Here is a 20,227-nt window from a genome sequence, read left to right as displayed (position 1 = left end):
AAAGCTTTTCGCTGCAGTTGGGAGATTACTTGCGTATTTGACGGGACAGCTGTGAATGAAAATTCAAGAATGAATAAAGGTATGTGGACGGTTGATTGATTGATTGATTGAATCCAGTTCAGTTCAGCCCAGCTCATTCGTACTCGGGTAGCATTCCCATTTCATTCATGTTACTTCTCCATACTTCATAAGCCGTACGTATGTATATGCATATTCATATGTATTCGTGGTGTGTTTGGAATAGGATAGAATATCTTGAGGTTGCCGTTCTCTTTCCTCCAGATAATATATCCACGTCGACGCCGACCACCTAATCAATCAATCCAGCTTGAATGAAACATAAACCGTCCAAACTCAATCAATGGAACTCGCACAGACACTCGCCCAGCGGCTCCTCGATCCATTTATGAATGCATACCAGTAACCCTATGACCGAGACATGCAAACCATCGGAATAAAAGTCGGGAAGAGGCGAGGCGAGGAAAAAAAAAGAGCAAAGCAGAATCGTTCGTGTCGTAAAGAGCAGAGAAGAAAGGTATCAGGTATCAGGTATCAGCATCAGGAATCATATCGTGATCAGCTTAGTTGGCCAGAATCGTGCGGACCAGCTCTGTCGCGATGTCAGCTCAGCTCCGTCAGATACTGTCTATGGCGTAGGCGCGTTCGCTACATACCGGTGTAGTTGATCTCTCCCGAGCTGGTGTCAACCGCCTTCAGGAGCTCGTCGACCTCTTCATCTGTCATCTTCTCGCCCAGGTTGGTGAGGACTGCAGATGCCAGTCAGTTGTCCATCCACCGATCCACGATCCAGCGCTGCTATCAGCACGTACTGTAACGAAGCTGTCCCACACCAATAAACCCCGTCAGGTCCTTGTCGAAAACTTGGAATCCCCGACAGTACTCCTCTGGCTCGCCGGGATCGCGGAAGCCACCAGGGCGGTTCAGAATCTTTTGGAAGGACTCAAAGTCAACTGCCCAGTCGAGCTGTCAGCATGAACCCGTCGTATAGCAGACAGAAAAGTCACGTACAGTCGCTGCCAACACCCTTCTGCAGCTCTCGAATCTCTGCCAGAGTGGGGTTCTGGCCACACGCGCGCAGCAGGTCGCCCAGCGACTCGGCAGAGACACGGCCGTTGCCGCGCTTGTCGAACAGAGAGAAGGCTTCCTTGTAGTTGGTCGAGGCCTGGTCGTTCTGTGAGCCAGACATTTTGACGGGATGAAAAAGCAGAACTGAGCTGAGCGATGGAAGGAGAGGATGATGAAGATAGCAAGCAGGAGGGAAAGGAATGGAATGAGCGATAGAGAGCAGAGCAGAGCAAAGCAGAGCAGAGCGGTCAGCGCAGCCAGTCACTTAAGATGGGACGCAGACCCAGTTGTGCAAGGAAAAGGAAACATCACAACAGAACAGACCACGAGGCGGTCCAGTTGCAGGGCCAGTGAGTCCTTCGCGAGGCTTCCAGCCAGCCCGTCTGGATGCACCCCGGCCGCGTGCTGGCGACGAATGGCGAACCAAAAAACCGCCTCCGTGCCAACCACCAACCCAACCGTCAACAACAAAAAATCCAACTGTTGTCGCTGCTCTACTCTGCTCTGCTCCGCTCTCTCTCTGCCTCTTAGATCCCCGCGAAGGAATCACAGGAAGCACACGATCTCGATTCCAGTTCACAGGCTACATTACGTACCATGGTCGCACAGGCAATGAAATGAAAATACGGTCGACAATCGGACGACGCAAGGACAAAGGCACACGGTTGTCGATCGAGAGAACCACGGACGGAAGGTCGATGACAAAATTAGGAAGACAACAATGCGAGGCAACAATGAATTATTTTCTTGAAAGGAAATCGATCAACAATAATCAACCGGGAAGGTTTCGACTGTGTGGCAGAGCAAGGGGGATCGGACCCCTTAGCTTCCCCCCGGTTGTTGTGGTAACCGCCCTAACTACGGCGTCCCTGAGGCCCACGATGGTCCACCGCAGTCGATTTACTCCTAGAATAGAATAGGCTGAATAGCAGCTGATCGTGATGTCATAAGATCCTAGCTCCTACGTATATATACGGTGCACAGTGTACTCCGTGCATTATTGCAAGATGGCATGGGCTCACTGCAATATAGAACATCGGTGCAAAACTTAGGCGACCAATTCTTTTTCAGGGCACGGTTATTTACTGTAGTATTACCTATTCAGTGGCTTTGATGATATGGCCTTATTTCATTCCAAAATTATCGTTTCTCGAGAATACTCTTCTGCTGGCGTTTAGAATACTCCAGCATCAGTCCAGGTCTGTGTTAGGACAGCTATAGGGCCTCTGCGCCAGTCAGTTACGAGGGATATTTCACACATGAAGGGATCCCACAGATAAAAAAGACAGTCCAAGAAGGTACCCAAATAGGTAATATATAATCGTCAACCTCTAGAATAAAGCATTCTCATCCGTGAAACAGGCGGCTATCCATGACAACAAACGGGATAGAATATTCTCGACTCTGGCATATAGCCAGCCCTATTCTCCTCATTGTTTTTGAATTTTGCTCCAACCATTTCATCTTGTTATCTAGGGCTTCTAGTTCATTATCTACTGGTCAGAATATATTGTTTTTATCGTCCTGCAGCTGTAAAGCAACTCTGAGAGCATCCTAAATAGAGACGATGTTGGGAATATATCAAGGCTCTTATGGCTTGAGACCATTTCCTGACTGGCCAGACTCCCGGAGCACTGCTCGTATCTCGTGCTGCCTATCATACCCCTGTCGGCCGTCGCGACTTATCGAATGAGAGTCTCACGACATGGGACTGATGCCCCGTCCAGTAACATTCACGTGGCGCCCAAGGCTTGCTTACATCCATCCGAGTCGTGCGAAGACCTGTGTTGGGAAACAAGCCTGAGCCCCTCCTTGTAATGCGCAGCCCTGCTGGATCCTGCAATTCCCATCTGGCCAGCAGTTTAATGGCTTCAGGACCTGGCAAGCAAAATGAGCTTCGGGTACGGTGTTGGCGATGCCATCGCCATCGGAACCCTGGCGGTCCAGGTCTACAACGCCGTCCACAACGGGCCGCAGCAATATCGCCATATGCTTGAAGACGTCTCGGCAGTTCGCGTCATATGGATCAGTTTTGCAGTCATGCAGATCTCACTGAAGAGCAGGCCAGCAATTTCAGAACGGTGACCGAGAACTGCCGCGCCGATCTGGATGAGCTCTTGAGCCTGGTCACCAAGGACGAGTCTGCAGCTGCAGCTGCAGCGAGCAAGAACGCAGTCCGTCACAGTCGAAACATCTTCAAGCGGGTATTTGGGCGGGTGAAGTTAGGAATGGTGGCCACGGAGGATACATCCGGTTTGCGAGCGAGAATGACCATGCATACGGTTGCGTTAGCCACGCTTATAGGGATTCATGTGTGAGCGAGGAGAACAAATCATGTCCAGATAGGATTCATACTAACCCCGCTAGTTCATCAAATCCCGCAAAGCGAGTGCAGTTTTGGGACTCGGAGGTCCTCATCGTTATTCTTGGGGCCACTGGGAGCGGCAAAACCACCTTCTTGAATGCAGCTGCAGGGTACGAAGCAGGTGCGGTCGGGCATTCAATAAAGTCCAGTAGGCGCAAGCCTTCCTTTATCGAAGGGATTCCGTTAACCAGTTGACAGAGACTAGGACCTTCAAATCAGTGCGTTTCGTGCAGAATGGAATCAACTACAACCTTGTCGACAGCCCTGGCTTCGATGATACCTATCGGCCGGACGTGGACCTGATAATGGAACTCGCAGACTACCTCGAGGTCACATATCGTGCTCAATTCATGACCTCCGGCGTCGTCTACATGCAAAATATCGCCGCACCCCGCATGACCGGCTCGGCTGTGAGCAATCTGAACTATCTTCGCAAGTTGTGCGGCATGCAATCGTTCAGCAAAATTGCTTTTGTAACCACGTTCTGGGGTACTCAGTATGACGACGAGTTGGGAGAACGTCATGAGCAGGAATTGAAGGAGGAGTTTTGGAGTGAGGAGATTCGTCATGGTGCCAAGGTCAGGCGTTTCTTCAGAGACGCAAAAGTTGTGCTTGATATCCAGAAGGAGCTGGTGGAAGAAGACAAGCCGTTTGGTGGAACAGCCGTTGGCGTAGCGATCGCAGACAGTATCAAGGACGGCATAGGGTCATTTCAACGAAGGCAAACATTGGTGGACCGGGGGATTGAAAACGCAGGTGCAGATGATCTGGAGTGGCTCGCAGAAGAAAAGAGAGACATTAAGCAACGAATCAGGGCTCTGGAGGATCAATTGCAGCAGTTGTCAGGAGGGAAAAAGCGTCATCTTCAGTCGTAGTCTATTTCGCGGCACTCCATATTCTGTACCTGTTAGACACGATGGACGTTAGCGGCTCCTAGTTGGTATCGGTGTAGTATCATATACATTATACACACATTCTAAGAATACATATCGACAGGCATCAACTCAATGCATGTAACTTCCAAGAGTATGTGCATCTGAAATTCGACACTCCAAAAAGATAGATATATTTTATATATATACAAATTTCAAGAAAAGAAAAAAAAACCCCACAACACAGCGGTATCATAATATCAGCAGACCAGAACCAGCTTCGAGGAACCATGATTCACTCCAGCACAAGCGCCAGATTCCCATTACCTATTTTCATCCATCGCCAGAAACATATATCCAAAAAAGAAGTTCGTCGACTCGTGAAGTATATACAGACAGCCGCAAGTCTGGAATGACTTTCGTTGAATGTCCATCCATCATCAAAAATACAGTCCGTCCCTTGAAAGTGGATATTTCAAGTTAAATTCGCTATTTTGGGGGAAGCGGCCCTTTTAACTTCCCGATACAGCTTTCCAGAAGATTGGCGGCCTCATGTAGGAGCTCCCATCGCGTGTCGAGAAAGCTGGTCCGCAGAATCATCAGCAGCCCCATGCACCGATTTCGCCCCGTGACTTTCTCGAGATCGTTGGGTTCGCGAACTGCGCCTACAGTATCGAAGAAGTGCTGCATGTCCCGAATCTGATCGGCCACCGTGTTCAGCTCCGGAGGCGACGGGATGGGGCCTTCGAGCGCGTAGCCATACGACCAGACCACCAAAGCAGCAAAATAAACGACCCATGAGCGATTCAGAAGGAAATCCTCGCGCGCCGAATATCCCGGCGCTTTCATCAAAGACTCTCCGTCTGGACCCACACGGCCATCATTTGCCGGAAGCAACACCTGGGCGAGAAACTTGAGCGCATAGAACGTGGCATCGCGGGCTGACGCTTTCGTCGCCCAATGTTCCGTCATCTTCTCCCGTGCTGTGCTATAGTCTTTGGGCGTGATGGACCGGCCCAGAAGCCGGCCTGCACCAGCAAAAATTTGGCAATCAACAATATCGACATGGGAGGCCATGTGAGCCAGATGGTGTAGTACGGTGCGGGATTCGAACATGTCTTGCTCATTGAACTGCTGCTGAAACAAGTTGGCATACGCGCGGGAGCCAGACTCAGCCAAGGCCTCATCAAAATCGCGTTTCCAGTTGTCAAAGGCGCGCAGCAAAGCTGATCGCCACTTGTCTCGACCTCCCAGAGCCTGTACAACACCCAGGGAGCTGACCTGGAGGTCCCGTTGGTTCATGTGCCAGCTGACGCTGAGCAGACCCGCCATGATGATGGTCCGTCCAAAAGCGTTGGTCCGCACCTTTTGCCCGGTGAGCGTCTTCTTGAGGCCATCAAGAAACATGATGGGCTTGACCCCGTTGGCCTGTAGGCTCGCCTGCATCCGAGCCACTTCGGCAGCACTAGTGGCCGACCACAACGCTTCATCACAAGGGAGTGGGAGTCGCATCTCATGGGCCACCATTTTTGCCGAATGGCCGAACATGGTGGCGTGAATCGAGTCCATAACAAAGGCGCCGAACGCAACCCTCCTTGTGGCCTCGGTCTTGATCCAGTGCGCCCATGAATCGTCGGTAGTCCCGGAATCCGATATCGCCGTCGACCGCCCTTGCCGGTCTTCACGAAAGCTTGCTGGTGAATCGAAGGAGGACCTCCCGATCAACGAGCTGCCACGGCGCATCAGGGTCAGTGTGGTATCGTGATGGATGTGGGCACGCTCGTGAAGGGCCCGGGTCGAATACATCTTCTCGTAGACCTCCAACAGGAGCAAGGTCTGAAACACCCATAGCTTCGCCGGCGGGCGAAAGTCTGCATCCATAAAGATCTCCCAACGAATGTGCCAGGCCAGGAAATTGGCTAGACCGGCGGCCATCTCGGTGACGGTGTGTCCGTGGATCTTTTCCAGGGTTGCAGCACCAATTGCCATAACCGCAAGCAGCAGAAGAGTTGGAGTCCTGTCCGCGACAAAGGTGGGCTTGTGTAGGATCGGCAATTGCGCGTGGAAATGTAACCAGTAAGATCCCACATACGTCTGCATCATGCGCAGGCTCAAAATATGGTCGTCGGCGTCAATGTCGCCTTCCATCAATTCTTCCTTCCGGGTGCGGACCGCCGAATGCGCCGCGTCGTTAAATCGGGTGCTGATCAGGTGTAGAATATCTTGCCGTTTTTCCTCCGACATCATGGCTTCGGGGGGCGCCGAATCCAGAATGCTTGTGACACTCATTGGATGCTGTGGGGCGACGTTGCCAAGGTAAGAACCATACGTCTGATCGTTCATGAAGAACGGAGTCTGCACCTGGGTGGGATCGGAGTAGCCAGAGGGCAGCATGGCTGAATAATTGACAGGCGATGAGCCGGAACCCGGGTCGTTGAAGAGCCAGGCAGTAAAGTCATCAGCCATGGCAAACGGCGATCGGTTGTAGGTCTCTCCACCAAACACTGGGTAAGGGTACGACTTTGTTTCGCCGTCAACAGTGGAACTGGGGACGATACCACCAGCGACGGTGTCCAGTGCACTGAGCCCCGCAGTCGTATAGGGAACTGATGCTTCGCGATGGAGATTTGAGGTAGAATACCCAGACTGGGGCAGGGTTGACATGGGCAATCCGGAATACGCCACTGCCGACCCAGAATTGGCGGTGGTTGGACTGCGTCCCAGTTCACTCGGGCTGAATGGGGCATTGTGATAGTTGGCCGTCTCGAGCTGTGCGTACGTGGTTGGGAGTTTCGCAGGTCCGTACGTCGGGCCGGATTGAGGCTGGGCCGGACTCAAGGTGTAGCTGCTCCCGCTGTCTGACTGCTTGACACCTGCGTCGGAGCTGCCATAGCCTGTCTGCGGTGTCAATGGCTGATAGGCGCCTTCCGCCGGTATGGCAGGCCCCAATGTCGAGGTGTACAAGCCCGCAACGGTCGATGGAGGGGCGACGTTGGTGGACGTCGACGGCGGAGAAACCATAGCTGCAGTGCTACGAGTTGAGATGCTCTCATCCCGGGCAGGTGCCGACGGAGGAGGAGGAGGAGGAGGAGGAGGAGGCGGACGACTGACAGAGGCCATGTTGCTGGCGGCCAGGGCGAAGTTGTCACGCTTTTGCAGTTGGGAGCCATGGGTGGTATGTCGTTCCCGATGGCGGATACAGAGGTCCTGGCGGACAAAGGAACGATAGCAATCCGGGAAGTCGCATCGATATATCTGCTTGGGAGTGTCTAGAAAAGGACGGCGAGGGCAGATCAGAACAATGTTCCTCCAAGGATGACGACGGGGCCAGCCTACGGTTCAGTTGATGACGGTACAAGTGCTCCGCTCTGGTGTAGCTCTTCCCACAACCCTCGTGCTTGCATTCGAATCTCTTGCCCGGCTGGGCCTTGCGACTTCTCTTTCGTTTCTTGGGCGAGCCATTGGCGGTCCGGTCACCGTTCTGGAGGTTGCTGTCGCTGGTGGGATCGCACCCTCGCCGGAGATCTCGCGAGAATTGCTCCACCTCTGCCATCGCATCGATGGCCAGCGTCATTGTCACTTTCTTTCTGTCCGTCCGCGCCGGGTCCAGGAGGGCTTTCAAGAGGCGACAGACCCGCTGTCGGCTTTCTCGACGGTCCTGATCAATGTGCAGCTGCAATGATTAACCAATTCCCCTGCTATTGCTATTCGCGGGAATTTGGATCTTGTGTAACGAGCCCATCAGATCCCGTAGTGACAGGTGCAACGAGCACAATGTACAGGCGTTATGCGCTCTGGATTCGCCGGTGATGGATGTCGCGCAGGAGCTTGGACCGTGGTTGCTTGGCTTCCATGTGTCTTACAGCGGTGACTGTGGGGAGAGAGGGGGCGAGGCCGGAGAGGGGGAGTCTCGGTCTGCGAACCGCCCGAGCGTTCTGGAAAGGCGAGAGGAGAGGAGAGAGGGGATTAAAAGCACATCCATGGATCCAAGTTGGAGCGACCCCGTCGGTGAACAGGGCTGAAGCAGGTGACCAGGCTAAGAAAAAAAAATCGAAGAAAATCGACAAGACAGGAAATCCTTGGATGAATCAGCCAATTGCATGGCTGGCCAGGAAAAAGAGGGCAGGGGAGGAGGCGTACAAAGAGTCGAGTCGGAGCAAGGCCGTGGCTGCCCGCTGGACGCGCCTCCGGAGCACAGTCCGGCGGGGCCTCGTGCTTAGCGGTTGTTTTGCTCGTGCTGGAAGCAATCATTTCCACCGTTCTTTGCGGAGACCGCTGCCACAGGAAGCCGGACAGTTCTTGGCATGAAACAGAGCGACAAGCTTAAACAACACGTAATTAATAATATCCACGATGACACAGTTGAAGAAGCACTGCGACAGACGGAGCAGTTCCCCGACAACATGGGGCGAGTCAGGATCGAGATGCTGCTCGAATTCCGCCGACTAGCTGCTGGAGAAGCCCCTGTGGACTGGCTTGGATGCTATGACGCAGATCTGCGCATCGTGATGTCCACTGTACTACGCATGGTCCATCGCCCCGTGCTACCCACGTGGATGTAGTGCGCACTGTTATGTACAGTGCGTACTCCGTACTACTCCGTATAGAGTACATATATCGTCTATGCTGGGTGCTAGGTGGTCCGTCATTATTACCGGCAGTTCACCATAATCACCTCGGACTATTCTGTGTCAGTTATCGTCCGGAGGATACAGCCATGCTCAGTCCTGCAATCGGGGGTAAGCGGCTCGTGTCCGGAAGGCGGAGGACTCCGTCTCGATCTCGTAGCCTGAGAGCCTGGGTTACGGCGTATCTGCCAGTTTGGAGCCCGATTCCAGGGTCAGTTAGATCTGAATTTCGATCCTCTGACTTGTCAAGAATGGCCAAGTTCATCAACGTAGCTTGCGTCTAGAGTGTAGTAGTCACGCGTCAGACATGGCAAGGCTAGTAGTCGTTGCAGTCGTGGCATTTTCCGGATGACGGCATTCCAGATTCGACTCCACGCGCAGGAGCTGCCGTATTTACAATTTGTCTGAGGAGTTAGTTCCAACAGCTGATCCGAGTGACCGAGGCACACAACGCATCCTCAGGCTTCATGCCTGATGGACTCGCGTGTGTTTGACTGCGGAGAAACGTGCCATGTGGAACCCCAGAAAGACAATCTGCACGAGCATCAACCAGGATAGAAGTGGAACACCGACGAGGCTTCGGGATAGGATGCATGGAAGGCATGGAAGGAAGGATTGGAAGCCGACAACGTTAGACCGGTGTTAAGACCGAAGTATGATTGCTCTTAGTTTGGGTGATGCCGCAGTAGCCATGGCCAAACACGGCTCTGCATGCGCTGGGCACCCCGTCCGCGTTCACCCGACCTTATTGAAGCCATCGCCGGTGCCGCCAGTTACTTGGAACTCGGACCCAGGCTAGGCCTAAGTTCACCAGCTTGGTTTGGCCGGTTGGTCCTCTCGATCGGGACACCTGCCTTTCTGAGCGAGACATCATCCATTTTCTGTATCTCCGACAAGGAGATCTAGAGGTGAACGAGGAGCGCAAACGGCAAAAGATTCTGGGATGATATTATTCATAGTGACTGTTGCAGCGAGCGAATTGTGGAGGACTTCGTATGTACTGTACAGAGTACTTCCTTTGGAGGCGTCGTCGGGCGTCAGGGAGTCATGGATCGGTTTCCGCTGTCGATATCCTTAGCGCCAGCTGGCGGCATCCGCGGAAAGATTTACATTTCCTCAAGAAAGGCGATTTCCTTGGGCCTCACTAGCGGATATGTGGGACGCGGGCCGAAGTAATCATGCACGCAGTATCTAACTTAATTAGTGAGCTTAACAAAAAAAAACATCTCACGGAAATAATAGGGATATACGGTACCATTAATTACAGGATACCCTTCGTCCAGAATGATCGTCCTAGTATCTGCTTCACAAGCTGTCAGCCCAACTGCCAGAATAGTTACACGGCACACACGGTTCACCCAACCACGTTGTCACCTTATGTGTTCCGCCTGAATCGGATGGTATTCAGCAGCCGTTGACTAACAGGGGCTAATGCAATCGTCGATGTACGGAGTAAGCAAGCTGCTGGCTGCAGGATGGAGAGAGGATGCATCGGAGGCGGACGATGACATCTTTCCGATTCTCTTCTCTTCTAGGCTCCAGCCGCTCTTGGTGGAAACCTCGTTCCCTCCTCGTCGAATATTTCTGATTCAGGCATGGATCATAGCGTCAGTCTCCTGATGCCCGACTGGCTCGGGACGCTGGTTGATACTCCTGAAAAGGCTACCTCAACCGGCCACGAAATTGTACGAAAAATTTCCTAGTCAAGCAGCATGGCCCAAAAGTTTCACCTACAGTAATTACTACCTGTCAGACTTGCAGATGCTCAAAGGATCACCAGCGAATCCCGTTGCTATTTTTGGCCCCAGGTGAATGGCACGACCGTTTACCGTTGGTAGATAGATGCGCCTTCTGTGGTAACATCGATCGGGATTCATAGTTCCTTCTGACAGGCATCAGATTATGACGATCAGTCAGGTACAGAGTAGTACATCGATTCACTCTGCGACGAAACTAGTGGGGCCCTGCAGGCAAGGCATTCCATGCAGCCTGAGGGAATTCGGATCAGCCGTTTTCCACTGGACATTTGCTTCAAGTGAGCGTCAACCAAGATAAGTAGTTGCTCCGACTTCTGGCGCAGGCATTGAGAGAAATTCATCGAATCCAGGAGGGATACATCACAACGAAACGCTTGACATAGTAACGGTGGTGGCAAAATCATGAAACGAAGGGACAGGGCTCTCGACTCGATGATCGACAGCGCTAAGACCTCTAATGTTCATGGTCCCGGTTAGGTGGATAGAGAAAAATCTCTAAGTTTCATTGTGTTCAGTGCCACAACGGTCAGATCATCCCTGACGGAAATGACCGAAAGATCAAAGAATTGAACTCGACAGATCAACGACCATGGGCCTGCCTGCCAATGACCGGCGAGATGAGGAAATAATAGTGGGTGTGTGGGCAGGAAATAAGACCTGGTTTCCGGAGAAGGCTCTACAAACCACAAACTGGCTATAGAGACGAGAGGGCATCGTCCTCAAGAGATTAAGAGAAAGGGCATCACAGGGACCACAAACAACCTCATTTGAAATATCTATTAGCAAAGATTGTGCAGAGAGGAAGATTCGCAAGATTTTACCGCGGAGATAGGACTTTGCGCTCATTTGTTGTCCTGAGACTCATTTTGCATGGAGGCGCCGTAGTCGCCGAAAAAATCTCCAGAGGAGCTCCAAGGGCAAAAAACCGTACGGGACAGGCTGCTGGCCATTAGCTGGCGGTCGTGGTATCCTCCAGGCCAACAACACTAACAACCCAAGCGTGGTTTCTAGAATGCCTTACCAACCTAGGTAAATAGGAAGTCCAACTGGCTGGCTGACCGCCTTTCAGGCGGCAGGCACGACCTTAGGTGAGAGCCACCTGCCTAATTAGGTAACCAGTAACAGCTGGCGCTTACTAATGAACGATAGGGTTGCAAAAGGCAGGTCCCTGCGATCGGCACTGGAAAGGAATTGGGACATAATGCCGGCTCGCGGCGTGTAGCGAGATCCTGATCGATTGATAATTTGAGATACGTGCCCTGTCTCTCATTGCAACGGCCGGCAGATGTTGTAGAAGTTGATTGACCTGTGATTTAAGTTCCTAATGGCAAGGCTTGATTGATATCATAGTCGAAAAAGCAGTTTCGACGTCGATGGAAGCCTCACGCGCCTCTTGACTCTTACGTCTTACAATCCAGAAATTCGAGAACTCGATAGTTCTCCATCATTATCGGCTGGTAGCTTGCACCATACGAGGAACGAATGTTTTCGTTACGGTTCTGTTCCTCTATTATTCTTCTTCCTTTTCTTCTTTGGACTGGTATTGTATGCTACATGGGGGAACAATCTCAGCGTCATGGACCATCGGTGCTTGCGTCGAGCACTTCTCACACTTGCTAGTCAAATCAAGTAAAGCACGCCGTGGCAGTTAGAGAGCAGGATAGAAACACAAAGGGGAAAGCTGGCTGGGAAACATAGGAGCCCTGAGAGCAGGCGGCCTGCGAATCCATCTGCGATCGCCTGACCTGGTCTGCGACCGAGTCAACGCCACCTGGTGGACAGAGTTCCCATCATTGACTATGCCACAAATGCTGGCAATTCCTCCACGTAGATCGAGCCGGAAAAGTGTCGACATGCGCCTCGAACTATGCGCTCATATAACACCCGATCCACTTCGAATTGGACATTCTTATCCACTGAAGCGGAAACGTGTGGCTTCCAGTCTACCAAGACCCTCTCGTGGCGCGACATTCCGTCGTCGGTATGAATTTGTGAAGTCTGGAAGGGGTGTTAGTACCGGGGGGCAGAAAGATGAAAAGATGTCAAGAAATAGAGCCTTGCGAACCTTGTAAGAGTGCTCGAATCTTGCGTGTCTCGCCAGATTGAACTTTGTCTGAGATGTTCTTCATCAATCTCTCAGCCTCCCCGGGCTTCATGGTCCCGGCAGGAAGCATCTGAATGGTGGACTGCACCCATGCTCCGGCTTCCTGTGGCATTAACTCAAACAACGTCATGAGAGCGCCGGATGCGTCAGGGAAACAGTCTCCAGGGAAACTGAACATCATCCCTGTCAAGACCCGTTGAACCAGCAGTTGACCTTGAGCACCAAGCAATTGTTTCACCGCCGTCCGTACTTCGGGAGGATTGGTATAGGGCTGTCCATCAGGTCCGGTGAAATCCGATACAGGCGGGGTATCAAAGCCAAAACTCAATAGGTCACGGTAATAATGCAAAGTGGCGATGAGCGGATCGACCTGCTGTAGAGTGAGAGCACTGAGACCTGCAGAGAAGATCGGCACTGCAAGTGAAGAGGTAATGCATTGCTTAGGATAGTAGCGGACCGCGTCACTCGCTAGGCGGAAGAAATCTTCGATCACTACACAGAGCATTAGTACTGGTCTTGGAGAACTGGCTCTGGGTCTTCAGGAGCACTTACGGTCTGGAAGCTGTTCGGGGGGTAGATCGTTCAAGATGCGCAAAAATACGACAGTCTGCTGCTCAAAGAAATGATAGACGGCGTCGCTGGTGGCGCGGTCCACGCTTTCTGCGCCTTCAGAAAATTCTCGGACGACGGCGTCCGTGGCCCACAAGAAGCAACCTTCTTTGGAGGCTTCGAAGCCAGCTGCCAAGGTCTGCGCCAAGCTGGGCAACAAGGGAATCATGGCCGTTCGATACGAGATCACCATGTACCGCCAACACCGGCACACACGCTCCAGGATGGGTGTAGAAGTCGTAAAGTTCATGACGAGGGTACTCATGATAGGAAGTATTTCCCCACAATATTTGACAGCAGGGTTCTCCTGTCCCGGTCCCACGTATGGTGCGACAACTTGAACAAAGATGGTGATCAATTGCAAGTGATCTGGAAAATGTCAGCTTGTCGAGCAATCCGGAGAATACACCTCGAGACGTACCGGCAACAGCCCTCTGGCCTTGTTCATCTTTGGCGTTGTTTGCCAGATTCATGATTCGCGCCATGAGAGGGTCACAGAAAAGCTTCATAGATTCATAAATTTTGTCAAGCGGCTGGACTGCCACCACAGCAGCAACTCCTTCCGTTACCTCCTCTTGGCTCTGCGGCTTCAGTTTGTCAATGACGGACTCGTAGAACGAGTGCAGCTGTGGGATGTGTCCTCCCAACAATTTCGCACAATCGGTTCCTAGATATTTGAACGCGAGAGCAGCAGCCCCAACAACTTCTTGAGAGCGGTGCTGGAAACCAGAGATCACGTAGTTCAACTGTGCCTCTAAGGTTTCTGGATGTTGGGCTGTCCACTCCGTGTAACGCCCAAGAGCCATTATAGCCGAGAAACGAACCTTCTCTTGGTCCGGAATCTGGACAATTAGGGGTATGACCTGGGGTAGAACTGTGCTTTCTTCTGGCTCAACCATCCTCCCCATCGCTCTCATGCTGAACAGAGGAGCTTCAAGTTCTTGCCAGTGTGGGACGTGTTCATTGCTCGCCTGAGCCGCGTACTTGGACACCCACTGTTGCACCAAACGGTACGCCTTCATTAAGCATTCCGTAACTCCGATCACTGCACAGCAGTCTTTAAGCACATCGCCCATGGAGTGTCGAAACGAGCGGAACCTGTCCTCCTGTTCTCGGTCGCCGTCAAAAAGATCCGTTTCATTTCCCTCGGGAGTTGGAAATTCGAGATGCTTAATCATGACATCAACGAGCTGAGAGTACACGTCCGCAAATTTTGCCCGTGCCTCTGCATATCGCTCCAGGGTAATATATTGCTTCAGTTCATACCAGAAGTTGAAGGTGTAAGATATCGCCTCTCGCTCGCGGTCTCGAGCGCAGCACTCCAAGACTGTCTCTACGAGACCGCGGAAATCTGAAGGAAGCCGTGCAACCAAGACTACCCAAGCCTCGCCGGCTTCGGCGAAGAGCCTGGTCAAGCCTTTGAATGTCTCCACATCCTCAGCTTCCGCCGCCTCGCGAAGTTTTGGCCTAAGAGCTACCAGACGAGGATACAGATTCTGAATGGTAGGCAGGCAGTCATCAACCTCGCGAGTGTCTCTGTAGATTGCGCACATGCAATCGACGGCAGAGTCGAAAGATGAGTCATCGTCCAGCGCCTTCAGAATGACATTCATCAACGGGGACTCAACGATTTGCGACGCTGGGATCTCACGTAGCCAGGAGGTAATGCAATCGATGAGTCGAGGATTCGTCGCCGCAGACGCTGCAAATGTGAGCAAAAGCTTGGGGCCAGCGTTGAAGAAGCATAGAGCACATACCAGAAGACTGAGCATACTGCGTAAGCAGACGCAAGACCTGTTCCGCATTATCGTCCAGCAGTTCCCTGGTTCTCGTTGCAAGATCCTCTTCCTAAGTTTCATTACGACGAATTAGATTCTCAGCTTTTGGCCGAAACACGGAGGTTGTTGCTGGGTCGCGCAAAGACGGAAGTTGGACAGGTGGATGATTGACCGATCGAACATACACTCAGGTTGATTTTGCGCCCTTCAGTCACTTCTTCGGGAAGGATCTTAAGGAACTCCAGAACGCAATCTCCAGCAGTACTTCCCAATGTTGACCCCACTGTTCCCAATACGTCTTTCCACGTGGTCATCTGTATGGCCAGATTCGCCAAGCATACGCAAAGCTGCGTTTGTATCGGTCGCGGTCCAGACGCGTAAACCGTGAGCAGGTTGAGTATGGAATCGCGCAACTCCGGGAGAGAATCGGCGGGTAGTTGGTCGAGATCATAGGTGATCTGACAGCATCAGCATCCTCCATCAGCTCCCGTCCTCGATTCGTAAAGCTTGTCTTTTCTCACCTTTCCCTTCAGCGTCGTCGCAGCAAACAGCTTTGCTTCCACTGGGGTTTCCGGCGACTGTAGCAGGGCATGGGTAGCTGTCCAGGCGTCAACCTACAAAGTAGCTGCGTCAGACGAGGCCACAGGAGTTGGACATAGGCCGAGTGGCGTGGAGACTGTACTGATTTCTGAAACTTCTCCAGGAACTCGTGAGCGTGCGCCTTCTCAGCTCGTGGTGCGTTTCCTTGCATTGTCGCGACAGCCGCTAGGACAGGCGCGAAGGCCTGACCCAGGCCGTTCCCTTTGGTTGCCATGATGATGGAGGGGTACGCTGAAGGTGGGATGGTTGCGGATCGAGCGGCGAGCCGTCAGCAAGGCTGGAAAGGTCCAACTGTTCGTTGTTCAAGTCATGAATTAAAAGTACATGGAATACAAGGCGGAGAAGGCCTAAATTCGACTGTTGATGTACACAGAGACCGAAAGTAGGTGGCAAGGGAGAAAAGGAGGGCAAGGAAGTGGGATGGGGACAGCTGTTGTGACGGAACCCAAACAACCCAAAAAAGTTCGTGAGCCGCAACAACCTTAAAGCTGCCTGAGCCGGAGCCGCTCTTCACCCTCACACTTCCAGAATCGACAAGGCACGCGACAACACAGAGTAGAAACCAGCTTGTGCAATCTCTTCTACTCTATCCTTTCTCTCGCTCTCTTTCTCCTTTGATACGGAGTTTTGTCTGCCCAACCACACACCATGTCCAGCCGAGGAAATAATTCGGCAGCTGCGCGGAAGACGCTGCTTGCCCCGATTCATTTCATCTTCAAGCTTCTCCAGCAACGATCTACGGTATCTATTTGGCTCTACGAGCAGCTTGCGTTCCGGATAGAAGGCAAGATTCGAGTACGTTGTTCCCTTTGTCCTTGACATTGTGCGCACTCTGACTGTGATCTAGGGGTTTGATGAGTTCATGAACCTTGTCATCGACGACGCTGTCGAGGTCCGACTTGCTACAAAGACCGAAGAGGAAAAGCGGAGAAATTTAGGTAAGCCAGAATCTACGGTTATTCTCTAGGATTTTTGATGCTAAATGTCTTTTATAGGCCAGATCCTGCTGAAGGGTGACAATGTGTCCTTGATCCAAGCAATACAATAATCTCGATGATTTTCCGGTGGGCGATGATTATTTGTCAATGGCGTTTGAGGCATGGTTTTGTGTATCCAAAAAAAAGAATCGGACTGGTTATAGGGAGATGAGTTCGGTCTCGTTCTTATTTTTCACGAATTATCAACTTCCCGTCACCGACAATCACCGTGTCTACTAGCCAATCGTGATCGTCGACAGGTATCTCCTCAGTAGGAGGGAGAATTTGCTCTTTTAGAGCGAGCGCAACTACAATGGACGGACCCCGATCAGAAATGTTTATTGGGGGGTGAAGGGAGGGGAAATCCCATACCGAGGAAAGGCTTCTGGGGAGCGCCAGTAGAGCCTGCCACTTCTCTGCTGTACCTATTCAGAAAATGATCGTAATATCCTTTTCCATGGCCGAGCCGCCTTAAATTGACATCGAATGCCATTCCTGGCATCACAATCAAATCCAATCCCAGGATCTCCCCAGGATTTCGCGGCCTTGTTGTTTCAATACCGTAGCCACCAAAGCAGTTTCTTTTCGTAGGGACAGATGCCTCGCTGAGTGATGGAATGCCCCATTTGTCCGGCGTAAGCGATTCAAATTCTTCTATGGAGTTGAGAGAGAGCATATCCATCACCGAGACTTTCGGCTGCGCAGGCTCAGCTTCGATACTGTGAATGTAGGGTATGAAAACCTCCTTCCCGCTTGCCAGAGCATCACGCACTATTCCTGTCGTGGAGATTTCGCCCTGGGGCATAGAGAGATAAACGCTTATTCTCTTTGCATTGCGGTATTCCGGCAGTGACAATAATCTACTGGTGGCCAACGCAGCTGCGACTAGTTAGTTCCGGGCATCTGATCCTCTGCAGATAGAAAGGCGATCTGACATTGACTGGCGACGGATTCTCGAGGTATATTTTGCAGGACATTTCGGATTTTTCTCCGCAACTCTTTCTTAGCAGTATTTAGAGCAGCCATGGTTGCTACCACACGACGGACATCTTCCAGATTTGCTGCACCACGTAGTTGGACGATGATGATCTCTTGGACTCAGGATCGACTGCGGGTCTTGGCGCGGTTTCGAAACGGTATGGACGCATACCGCCCGCCGCGGCGGACGACGCAATAACCAAGGCGGCTGTGCCCCTTCTTGCAATTATTACGTTCTTACCTCAGTCATCTCTTTACACCATCCAGAGGTGATTCAAAATGGCGCCGAATATTGTCAAATCTCTCGTTCTTTTCAGTTCCTTGGCCTTGACAGCTCAGGCAGCTGTGGATACCCAATTAACAGGCACGTGGTCGTCCAAGTCTCGCAAAGTCATTACAGGACCGGTATGCGTAATCGTCCCTCCCAACCGTTCCTGCTCACGAGAAGAAACAACCCCAATGCTTATGCCTCATATGGGACTTTAGGGATTTTACGATCCAATTTCCGACCGGCTCAAGGAACCTGATCTCACCGGAATTTCATATTCCTTTACCGACGATGGATACTTTGAAGAGGCATACTACCGAGCGATTGCGCAGCGTCAGTAACGCTCCTTTTGGTTCTTCGGACAGAACAAATCTGACACCTTTCTTTCTAGCCTCTAACCCTGAATGCGCCGAGGGAATCATGCTGTGGCAGCATGGCACATACTCCTTGGAGCCCAACGGCTCCCTTGTGTTGAAGCCCTTCACCTCGGATGGCCGTCAGCTCTTGTCCAGGCCTTGCGCCAGCGACTACGCAACATACACTCGCTATAATCAGACAGAAATTTTTAAGGTATACTCGTTGTTCGCGTACGCACGAAAAATATTGATTAACACTGCCCCTATAGGAGTACAGGGTTTATACCGATCCATTCCACAACGTTCCGCGTCTCGATTTATTCCAATTCGACGGCACGCCCATGCAGCCATTGTATCTCGTATACAAGCCCCCAGAAATGCTACCGACGACGACCTTAAATCCCACGGTCATGGTTACGGCGACTGGGAAGGCAAAGCGAGATGCTGTTGGCGAATCCCCGCAGACGCTGCACAAGAGGTCATTCGTGACTCAGATGGATCCCACAACACTTGATAGGTGGTGGTGGATTGGAGTCATCATGACCTCTGTTGGCGGAATTGTTCTATTCTTCTCCTAGAACCTTAACATGTCTGAATGACATCGGCTACCGGTCATCGAGCTTTGGGGACGGGACACGGATTTCTGAAATAATAAAGGTATGAATCGAATATCCTTTTAAGGGATCTGGAAAATTCTGGATTATGCATGTGACATGGCGCTTGGGTGGATTCTTTTTCTCTGGGGTCTTCAGGTTTTAATGTGATAGTTTAGCTTTTCCTTTCGTCAGCTCTTTGGCCTTTGCCATGTTCCCGGGATGCTTTGATTTCCGTTTTTAATTCCCTATTTCTATTGCCCTTTGCCCCTCCTTCTGTTCCCATTTGAATTTGCTGTCGTCGACTGCTACTTTAGATGGGTTCCTTATGGTCAAGCTGATAGGTGGCCTTTGGTGAATCGCTTTTTGTGTCTGGCGAGAGTGGAGATTGGCCATGTACTATAGCTATATGAATGTTCTACTTTTCAAGGTTTCGCAACTGTCTCCTTGACAATTCGTGCAACCTCGGCTCTTTCCGCCGGCTTGCCATCCAAAATGCCTCCGGGCGCAAACAAGGTCTTGAGGACGCTCCCGACGTCAGCCTTCTTACCCTCGCCTTGCAACTGGGAGATGGCCTGAGAGACGGCGCTCTGTATTTCTTCAGTACTCATTGTTTTAACCTGGCTGGCGTATTCCTCCAAGACAGCAATCTGCGCATCTTCCTTCTCCTTGAGGTCGGCCCGATTGGCTTCTAAAAACTGTTGACCGGCATCTTTTGCTAGGGCTATCCTCTTGCGTATTAACGATAACAATTGTAAATCGGTCTGGATAGGAGAGGAAGTTTTAGAAGCATTATTTATCTCCGATATGACAGTTCGCAGCACATTCAATCTTCACCTAGCCTTGTAAGCAGTTGCAACCGACCAGGGGGCCGACCCTTCAGCGAGCACCAATGCATTGGCTGGGTATAAACCGTACCTCGCGGTGTCTTTTGCCTTCATAGCATCTTTCAGGTCAGAACGAAGCTTGGCCAGCAGTGGAGGAGCTCCGCTGGTTGCCGTGGAATTGCATCGGACAGAACGCAGCCCCGATCGCGCGGAAAAGCGGACAAGGTTGAGCATGGCGGAAGGATGACAAGACCGATACAGAACCGCAATTGATATCTGCTGAGTCAACGATTGGACGAATCAATGGCAAATACGATAAATAATGCAGGAGGCTGGGGTTTGAATGAATAGGAAATTCACTGAGGGCCCGAAGCTATTCACTGTACTCGGCGGAGCGCGACAAAGGACGAGCTCCGACTTGGCCCGTGC

At 51.7% G+C, this 20,227-nt stretch overlaps 7 protein-coding genes across 7 annotated transcripts; 3 read left to right on the top strand and 4 right to left on the bottom strand.

The window, feature by feature from the left end:
* Nucleotides 1-581: 581 nt before the first annotated feature.
* On the bottom strand, nt 582-1,207 carry T310_0097 (uncharacterized protein; the record flags this gene model as incomplete). The annotated part of the gene is made up of 4 exons (XM_013477052.1): nt 582-610; nt 675-767; nt 831-971; nt 1,030-1,207. The coding sequence occupies 4 exons, from the start codon at nt 1,205-1,207 to the stop codon at nt 582-584; spliced, it is 441 nt and encodes a 146-aa protein (XP_013332506.1).
* A 1,769-nt stretch (nt 1,208-2,976) lies between these two features.
* On the top strand, nt 2,977-4,326 carry T310_0096 (uncharacterized protein; the record flags this gene model as incomplete). The annotated part of the gene is made up of 4 exons (XM_013477051.1): nt 2,977-2,987; nt 3,098-3,400; nt 3,454-3,561; nt 3,714-4,326. 4 exons carry the CDS (start codon nt 2,977-2,979, stop codon nt 4,324-4,326), a joined length of 1,035 nt encoding a protein of 344 aa, XP_013332505.1.
* A 486-nt stretch (nt 4,327-4,812) lies between these two features.
* On the bottom strand, nt 4,813-7,897 carry T310_0095 (C2H2 finger domain protein; the record flags this gene model as incomplete). Its single annotated transcript, XM_013477050.1, has 2 exons — nt 4,813-7,592; nt 7,660-7,897. 2 exons carry the CDS (start codon nt 7,895-7,897, stop codon nt 4,813-4,815), a joined length of 3,018 nt encoding a protein of 1,005 aa, XP_013332504.1.
* Nucleotides 7,898-12,750: 4,853 nt separating this feature from the next.
* On the bottom strand, nt 12,751-16,013 carry T310_0094 (mRNA transport regulator (Mtr10); the record flags this gene model as incomplete). The annotated part of the gene is made up of 7 exons (XM_013477049.1): nt 12,751-13,304; nt 13,365-13,790; nt 13,843-15,123; nt 15,179-15,269; nt 15,385-15,657; nt 15,721-15,761; nt 15,818-16,013. 7 exons carry the CDS (start codon nt 16,011-16,013, stop codon nt 12,751-12,753), a joined length of 2,862 nt encoding a protein of 953 aa, XP_013332503.1.
* A 434-nt stretch (nt 16,014-16,447) lies between these two features.
* Nucleotides 16,448-16,847, top strand: T310_0093 (Small nuclear ribonucleoprotein SmE; the record flags this gene model as incomplete). Its single annotated transcript, XM_013477048.1, has 3 exons — nt 16,448-16,594; nt 16,647-16,737; nt 16,795-16,847. 3 exons carry the CDS (start codon nt 16,448-16,450, stop codon nt 16,845-16,847), a joined length of 291 nt encoding a protein of 96 aa, XP_013332502.1.
* A 1,186-nt stretch (nt 16,848-18,033) lies between these two features.
* Nucleotides 18,034-18,892, top strand: T310_0092 (uncharacterized protein; the record flags this gene model as incomplete). The annotated part of the gene is made up of 3 exons (XM_013477047.1): nt 18,034-18,159; nt 18,241-18,355; nt 18,414-18,892. 3 exons carry the CDS (start codon nt 18,034-18,036, stop codon nt 18,890-18,892), a joined length of 720 nt encoding a protein of 239 aa, XP_013332501.1.
* Nucleotides 18,893-19,396: 504 nt separating this feature from the next.
* T310_0091 (uncharacterized protein) lies at nt 19,397-20,032 on the bottom strand (the record flags this gene model as incomplete). The annotated part of the gene is made up of 2 exons (XM_013477046.1): nt 19,397-19,802; nt 19,890-20,032. 2 exons carry the CDS (start codon nt 20,030-20,032, stop codon nt 19,397-19,399), a joined length of 549 nt encoding a protein of 182 aa, XP_013332500.1.
* Nucleotides 20,033-20,227: the final 195 nt, after the last annotated feature.

This window comes from Rasamsonia emersonii (genome assembly GCF_000968595.1).
Source record: "Rasamsonia emersonii CBS 393.64 chromosome Unknown ctg1118621759663, whole genome shotgun sequence".
Lineage (NCBI taxonomy): Eukaryota > Fungi > Ascomycota > Eurotiomycetes > Eurotiales > Trichocomaceae > Rasamsonia > Rasamsonia emersonii.
Note: the sequence above shows the minus strand (reverse complement) of the source record. Positions and strands in the feature narration are given on the sequence as shown.